Source organism: Rhinolophus sinicus, linkage group LG15 (assembly GCF_036562045.2).
Source record: "Rhinolophus sinicus isolate RSC01 linkage group LG15, ASM3656204v1, whole genome shotgun sequence".
Classification (NCBI taxonomy): domain Eukaryota; kingdom Metazoa; phylum Chordata; class Mammalia; order Chiroptera; family Rhinolophidae; genus Rhinolophus; species Rhinolophus sinicus.
This window is the reverse complement of record NC_133764.1, coordinates 3591865-3600305: the sequence shown is the minus strand read 5'-3', so window position 1 is coordinate 3600305 and position 8441 is coordinate 3591865. Positions and strand designations below refer to the sequence as shown.

At 46.0% G+C, this 8441-nt stretch overlaps 1 protein-coding gene across 1 annotated transcript in view; it reads right to left on the bottom strand.

The window, feature by feature from the left end:
• Nucleotides 1-73: 73 nt before the first annotated feature.
• The window catches only part of PIGL (phosphatidylinositol glycan anchor biosynthesis class L), a 59690-nt gene continuing 51322 nt past the window's right edge, over nt 74-8441 (bottom strand). The window contains exons 5-7 of the mRNA XM_019757398.2: nt 5254-5285; nt 3613-3746; nt 74-1490 (exon numbers count right to left, since the gene is read on the bottom strand). Coding sequence (XP_019612957.2) covers nt 1392-1490; nt 3613-3746; nt 5254-5285 — 265 coding nt within the window. The 3' untranslated portion in view covers nt 74-1391. The remainder of the gene's footprint in view (nt 1491-3612; nt 3747-5253; nt 5286-8441) is intronic.

Below are 8441 nucleotides of genomic sequence, written 5' to 3'. Positions count from 1 at the left end.
GTCACACTTTCACATGAAGCTTATTAGGAGCTATTGACAAATTTTTAGTAGACAGATGACAGCCAGATTTGCATTTTTGATTCCAGCTTCAGAGCCTGACAGCTCTGTCAGCCATATTTGGCCGCAAGAAGCATTCAAGCTAATTGGAGCAAGTTTGGGTGGAGAACCAACAAGCAGGTGTCTAACCTGCTGTTATGGAGACAGCAGTTCAGCGCCGCATCTGACAGGCCCCTGGAGTCAGGAACAATGCACACCACGGTCTTCTCAGTTTCAGGCCTTCTACTTAAGCTAGTCCCTTTGCTTAATGCCTACTTATTCTTTAGGTCTCAGAATACCTGCAGCTCATCTTTCTTTACTGTGTGTCAGACCCTTTACCATTCACCTTCAGGGCATCATCTCCTCTGAAGTTGGTGCATTATTGTCCCGGTTTTGCCGGTGAGAGAATTGAGGCAGAGATAGGTTAAGCACCTTGGCCGTGGGGTTACTTTGCCGCTAATTCTGGCCTCACACGTAGGCTCACCAGTCTTTAGGGCCTGTTGCTCTTGACCACTGAGCTCCCTGCCTCGGGCCACTTCTCTGGACCATTAGCTGGACTCTGAGAGCAGCTTCTAAATCAGACCTCTCAGAGTGCTTTTGTTTGTAGCACAATTTTCAGGTATCAGGTTCTTGACTGTTTTTTAAAAAAAGGGGGTCCCTATTTCTCTTGTTATTTCCCTCTTTTCACCAAAGACTGAGAGCTGAGGTATTTGACTGTAGCTCCCTGAGGACCGGCCCACATCAGGCTCATCTGTGTGAAACTGCCCAGCACAGTGACGGGAATCCGAGTGCCTCCGTCAGTGACTGGTGTTAAATAGAGCAAGTTTTCCCTAGACTCAAGTCTGATACATGGGCCACAAAGATAAAGGAATTAGGGCTCAACTAATTCAACATAGACTGTTCCTGGGTGTATGCGTGCGTGCGTTTGGTGAACCTGCTTTGGAAAGTGTAAAAATACTGCATCATTGCATCTGGGAAGTGATTTTAGAGTGCTTTTACATTCATTTACAATAATAGCAGACTCTGTGCTAGGTGTTTGACATACACTGTGTTATCATGTATATTATTTTTCACAAGAACTTGAGAAGCTAGCAGGGCAGCTATTATCCTTGGGTTGGTTTGTTTCGGATTATAGTTTTTTCCCCAGAGGAAGAAGTTGAAGTTTAGATAGCCCATCGGCCCGCGTGGCCCCCTTTTATTAGGGGCTAACAAGCACCAATGAGCAGCGTTCTGGGGGGCCACCCACGTTGAGATCTCCTTTGGCTCAGGGAGGTAAGCCAGCTCTAGACCACGTCCCCAGGCTTCCTGGTCTTCTTTCTCCCTTAGTTTCTTGGATCTGAAAAGGCTTCCAGGCTTCAGAGGAAATGCAGAGAGTTAATTCTCATGTAGCGGGAGAAGCGCACGTAGAGCCGACGGAACCACAGGAGCTGGCTGCGGTGGCAGGACATGGCTCTCTGGAAGAATCAGAGAGGGGCAGTTATGGAATGCCTCACCTGAGTCACTGCTGTGATTTTCAGTGGCCTTCCTTCCAATAACACACCTCATGCTACAGCCTTATCTGGCTTCTTCCTATTACCTGCAGACCTCTCTGGATTGGCCTCCAATCACTGCCTCCCCTCTGCCATCTCTACTTACTCCCTTGTGATAATAGCAGATGAAGCCAACGGCAGCCAGAACACTCAGTCTCCATTCATTATCTCAATTTTAATAACCCTGTGGGTTAAGAACTGTTATTACTGCTTTTTAAAAAATAGATGAGGAAACTCATCAATCTCAAACAGCTGGTAGGTGGCAGAGCTGACATTTGAACCCAGAGTCATCTGATTGACTCTAGAGCCTACATTTTGCTCCACTACTTCAAATATATGACACATACAGGGACGGTTTATGGGAAGTAAGCTAGAATACTACGCTCAGACTCCTGAATTAGGCAGGCCGGGGAGGCACAACCACTAGTAGAAGGAATAAAGGATGGTACCCATAGGTATGGGTTCTCCTTGCCATCTAGTGGGGAAATGTTTATTATCTTGTTACTCAGACCTTGTGTACTTTAGTTTTTAAACACAATAGATCATAGCAACTGGTTTTAACTACATGTAAACATATAGAAATGGTTCCTGCCTGTTTTTCTCTAAGTACCAAAATTAACCTGCATCTCTAAGTTAATATCGTTGCAAACCTCTATTTAAAGAGCTCATTTTATATTTATTATCAGAACACACAGGGCTTTGAAAATGTAAGTATACCTGTGATATAACCACAAGCTTTAAATGATAAAGGGAGCTTCACCATAAGATAAAATTTAGGCAAAATATTACACAGCATAATTTCAACAGGAAATACAACTAAATTTTTTAAATAAAAAATTATTTGTAGAAACAAAAATGGATGAACTCATAGAATAGTGTTAAACATTTTAAGACCTTAGTAAACATAAAATGTTTATTTTAGAAAAACTGTGAAAGAATGGATGAACTTTGTAGTCCAAAGATACTTGATCTGTCTACTTGTAATAGTTATAAGTTTCAAGAGTTTCCCACATCATGCTGCCCAAGTGGCCAATTTATTTAAATCCCCTAATTTTTCAGTAACTTTTCAGCATCCATTCAACTAGATGGGCAACTACGGGAATTACATATTTATTGCTAATTTGGTTTTTTACCAACTTTATTTTTCTATGACATTTTGTTCAAATGTTCCAAGGGGATGACACAAGATTTCAAAACTGTTTCTATTCGCCTTTCTCCACTTTAGAGCATTTTTCATTACATGTCTTTCAAAGCTATGATTTTACTGCTTATATAATACTACGTAATTCACCTGCTGATTATTAGCTCCTTTTTTGGCTGTCACGAATTATTGTAATGAACAGTCCTATACATAAATCTCTGGGTACACTTTTATTCATTTCTTTAGGATAAAATTCTAAAGATAAAAATTGTTAGGTCAGAGTAAGTATAAATTTATTGAATTATATAAGTAATACATGATTATTTTATAAAGTTTTAAAAATTAAAAGACAAACTTAAACTCACCGAAAATCCCACCACTCAGAGGTAATCAATATGAATATTTTTTCACATGTTCTTTGACTTTTTTCATGTGTATGTGTATAAAAATGTATCACACTGCTCTGTAACCTGTTTGTTTTCATTTAATGTATCAAGAATATCAAAAGGTAAGTACAATGTCTGAGATTTCTGACATTTGTTACTATTACTTCCCACAAAGGCTATACCAGTTTACACACTTATTTCATTTAATGCTTCAACAATAGACTTCTATCATTTGATCCTTTTGATACTTTTATGTATTTCCAGATTTTCTACAATGAACATGTGCTATTACTTACTTTTTAAAGCACGCATTATTTTTACAATCAGAAAAAATAAAAGGAAGAAGTTCTTGAAAATTCGTGACACCCATGGTCTATCAGTCGTGCTAACACTCAGGACAGATGCTGAACTGCAGGGGAAGGTGTTTGGTTAGGGCCTCTGCAGAACCAGGGTTCTGAGAGGCCAGGAGGTCTGGGGCACAGACCTGGAGCTGGGCTGTCCAAGAATCTGCAATCCTCACCTTGGCCTGTGCCACTTCTTTGCTGGTGAGCACGAAGAGGACATCGCTGGTTTGAAGCAGAGAAAAGGGCAGGTCCAGAAGGGAGATGTACTTGCGCAGCACATTCACAGACTGAAGCGTGAGCACAGAGCACCCTGGGTGGGGAAGGGAGAGGAGAAAACGGAGGAGTGTTGTTGCTTCTGGGCAGATCTCCCCTGAGCGACCTACCTGTTCTTGGGGCTCAGGCCTGGGCTGGGTAGTGGCCGGGGAGTTGCCCGGTTACTCTGTGGCACCAAAGCTGTTCTTTGCTCATCATCCTCACAGATGAGGAGTGAAACGGCCACAGAACAGCTGGCCGCTGCCCTCCCCGCTGCATGCTATAGCAAGAAAAGGTTGGTTGCTAGAGGTTGGGATTTGGCTACCTCAGGGCCAAGGGAAAGGGGATGGAGACAGGAGTGTCTGTATTCGGAGGCCAGAGACCTGCTGTGTCACTAAAGAACTGACAGATTTGGGCAAGTCCCTTAGCATCTCTGAGCCTCAGTTTTCTTATCTGTAAAATGGCATTGATCGTGTGGGACATGCCTGTATCACAGGGTTAATATATAAGAATCAAATGAACTACAGTCATATTCCAAAGACCTCACAGCTTGGTAAGCTCAGTAATCCCACTCAGAAAGGGCACACACTACTTATGTTTTCATTTGTTTCATCTCTGTATCACACCTGTGAGGGATGTACCTCATCCCTACTGACAGATCAGAAACTAGCATCAGTGTCACGCAGTAAATGGTCAAACACCGTCGTTTGCATTAGGAAGAGTTTAACACAAGCAGATTAATCCATCAAGCACCTATCAGTCATTGATAACTTGGCTAATTAATTGGGGAATGGGACATGAGTTTGGATGGACAGACTGAAAGAACACCAGCGGTAGGAAAGACCGACCCTATGGGTAAGCTAGACAGGTGAATGGGAAAGGCCTACTGTGATTTTATTGTTGATGGGTGCCCAGATATTGGGCTAAACATTATTCTGGGTGTGTCTGTGAGGGTGTCTCTGGATGAGATTAGCATTTAAGTCTGTGGACTCAGTGAAGCAGACCGCCCTCCCCTATGTGGGTGGTCTTCAGTGTACAATCAGCAGAGAGCCTTACTAGGTAATTTTATTAATTGTTTTAATTTTCAAAAGGCAGAGAAAGAGAGAACTCACTCTTTTCTGCCTGACTTGGCTGGGATATGGGTCATTTTCTGCCTTCAGACTAGGATTTCCATCATTGGCTCCCCTGCTTCTCAGGTCTTTGGACTCAGGCTGACTTACACCACCATCTTTCCTGGGCCCCCAGCTTGCAGATGGCAGATCGTGGGGCTCCTCAGCCTCCATAATTGCATGAGCCAAGCCCTTATAACAAATAGATAAACACACTCGGAGGCTGCCTGGTGGGCTGGGCACGTCCCAGTGGTACAACCTGATTGAGACCTAGGGACCCACACTGTCAGAAACACTGAGGCGAGTCACGAAGAACATGGCCAGTCCTCCCACTCTCTCCGCCTCTGCCTGGCCCAGGGCAGCTCTCTGTGTATTTACAAAGTTCACCCTGAGTTTCCTTGAGGGACGATGGCCTTACCTTAGCCAGCGGCCTTTTGCAAAAGGGGCAGGCCTTACCTTTAGGTAGCTTCCCTTCTGAGTGCAGGGTCCTGGAGGAGGGAAAGGACAAGAGGAGAGCGAGTAAGATTTCCTTTGCAGCTAACAGGATGGGCCTCCAGCGTAAGGCCTGCCACACCCTATGGTCCCTCCAGGTAGGTTCCTAGGTACTTCCTTTTGCCACATAGATTCATGGGGTTCCATACATCTGGCTACAGCTAAAGGGACCAGCGTGGGTTCCTTACACAAGGACAGCCAGTCTGGAGGCTGGCCAATGGCTTATGAAGTGCCGTGGTCCAAGTTTTGCCCATTAGAGAGGAAGGTAACTGCGGGGGACTCTTCAAGGTTTTTCTCTTTTGAAATTGTAATGTGAGTATGGTGGGAGAATATCTTAAAATATTGACATTTCTTCCCTGATAGCCCCTCTGTCCTTTTTGACCTGCCCCACTCCCACCTCTGACAGGGAAGCCATCCTGTGCTTGAGCTGTTAAGAGGAGGAGGGAGGCAGTCAGCAGCAATTATCCCTGAATCTCTAGTCCCCTTTGTTGTTTTGAAAGCTGAAGTATGGAGGATGCCGTGGGTAGTCTCCACCCCAACATACAGACACACATGGATATTAAAAGGGATTCTTGTGGGCAGAGGTTATGGAAGAGAAGTTGGGAGATAATTGATAAACTATGGGTCTGACTCCTCAGCAGAGTCCTGAGAAACAGAAAAATCTGAAAAATGTTTCTGGGATCCTGAGAACAGAGGTGATTTGTCCTGCAGTCTGGGTAGAGCCCTGGGATATTCTGAGTTTGGGGTGGTCAGGATCTCCACGGAAAGCGTTGGAAATGCAGGATCTACGTTAAGGAGAGAGGTGAGCACTGGAGATACACACTGTCGATTGGCCAAATAATTCTCCAGATAATCCACCAAAAAGTAAATGGTTTATTCGGGGAAAGAAAAAAACAACAAAGAGTGTGTGCACACTCGCTGGCCGGTCTCGCCCACCCGCCACCCACGTGGGAAGAAGAGAGGAGCCCAACAAGGTTTCTCCTTTTATTTGCATCCCCTCCCCTCTCACCGCCACCAGCCGTGGTTACTATATACAGTTCAACAGGAAGTCAAGACTAGAGAGTTAATAAGGGGCCCAGCTCTACCCATAGTCCTCCCAGCTCTATGGTTAAGCGTCTTAAGATGTCAGTTTACTTTCAACCATACCTGTGCTGAAATCACACAATGCCACTGAGGAATCTGCACTAGAGGAGCTGGGTTTGGGGAGGGATCCCTGGGAATGGGGACAAGGAAGGGCCTTCTGGTGGAAGGAAGCCAGGAAGAGACTGAGAAGGGGCCAGAGGAGTGAGAACAAGCTGGTGTGAGGCAGGTCAAGCAGCATTTCAGTGAGTGATAGGCAGGGTCAAATGCCACAGAAAGGTCAAGACAGATGAGGACTGAAGTAAACCTTAGGGAGTTGAGCAGCCAGGAGGTGACTGTGGAGACAATTTTTAGTAGATTGGTGGGAGTAGAAGGCAGGCACAGAGGGGAGGAAGGATGGAAGTGGACCGCAATTGTCCTCTGCCAAGAGGAGCGTGGAGCCTTCTCTGCACAAGAGGACAAGTCATCCAGTAAGCGTTAGTGCCTGAGGTCGGGGGCGGGGGGGTGGGGTGGCTACCCAGACTGAGGAGGGTCCTATGGCTACAGATGTTGCTGAGGCCCAGGGAGGGGAAGGAAGGGCAGCTCAGAAGAAAAACCTTATCCCCTTGGCATTTCTGTGTGGAACTGAAGGGGCTGCAGCTGCAGGTGGCAGCCTTAAGTGACAAGTAGAGAGGAGCTCTGAAGCCCAAGGGAGCAGAACCACGAGTGGAATGGAGACTTGGGGTCTGCCATCAGGATGGGCACCCACAGCTGAGCCTCTGTGAAACTGTGAGACCACTTTGGGCTTGGGAATGAATGCCAGCCTGGGGGCTGCCTCTTCTAGGAAGTGCTTCCTGCAATTTACAGAGTGGCTGTGTGGTCCCCCAGCGTCTCCCCTCCTTCTGTGATGTTGCTTTGGTTTTCCTGGCAGCTTTCACAAGCAACCATCTATGGCAAGAAGAATACAAAAGGAAGGGCCAGAAGGGCATGTGGAAAGGCAGGAAGGAGGAAGGCAGTACCGCTTATGTCAGGGATGATGCTCGGTTACCCTGGGTGCTCTGTAGCAACAGCTTTTATTACCTCAGAACAACCTGACAGATGAGATGTGAATATTCTCATCTTTCAGATGACAAAAGTAAGGCTTGAAGAGGTCAAGTCATTTAATCCAATTCACACAAGCTTGCTTACTAATGGAAAGTGGCAGTGAGGTGCCCTTTGGAGCACCAGAAAAGGAGACGGAGACCTGCGTTCTAGTTTCTGCTTTGTCTCTGGAGAGGCGTGCAGCCTTGGATAAATCGCTCCTCTTTTCTGACTGGGCATGTTCAGCAAGGACTGTAAGAAATGATTCTGGAGTCTTCCCCTCTGCTGTGACCTAAGGTGACCAAGATGGACATTGCTTCTGTGTAAAACTGCCAGCCACTCTGGTTTCAGATACGGGAGGGACACAAGTGACTGAGGCTGGAATAAGGGCTCCTACCTGGGGAGGCGGGAGGACAGCAGGCACAGGCCCATCAGAGAGGGAATGGATACTTGAGGATGAGGGCCTAGCAGTGGTCAGGGCTGAGTGGATGGAGGCTGAAAGGGTGAAATTTTATAGAAGCAGCTCTCTGCTTCTGGAGGGGGCATAGCTAGCCTCAAAACAGCTGTGGTGCCCGTAGTCAGGAAACTTTCTGAGAAAACCATAAATCTAAACCATGTCCGAGGAAAACGCATATGGGGGATGGGGAGCTCAAACACACAAGAATGAGAACTCAGGGCTTTTATGGAAAACAATGTAAGATACTGGTACAGGAAGCGTTTTTTTGGGGGTGAGAGGTTCCTTGGGGAACTGGCAACTGTGAACTTCCTCAGGAGTGTCACTGTGGAGGGGGTGTGGGGTCTGTAAGGTCATTTTCAAAGGAGCATGGAGTCAGGCATATCAATAAGTTGTTTTATCTCAAGCACAGTGACCCTCATTAGGACGAAGAGGACCCAGAAGTATTAAAAGTCTGTAGTACCCCAGCCAATCCCTGTCTATCTAGGTACTCTTGGTTTGTTAGGAACAGGCCTGATCTGGTCTTTTCTCAGGGGCAGCTTGCTGAAAAACGACAAGG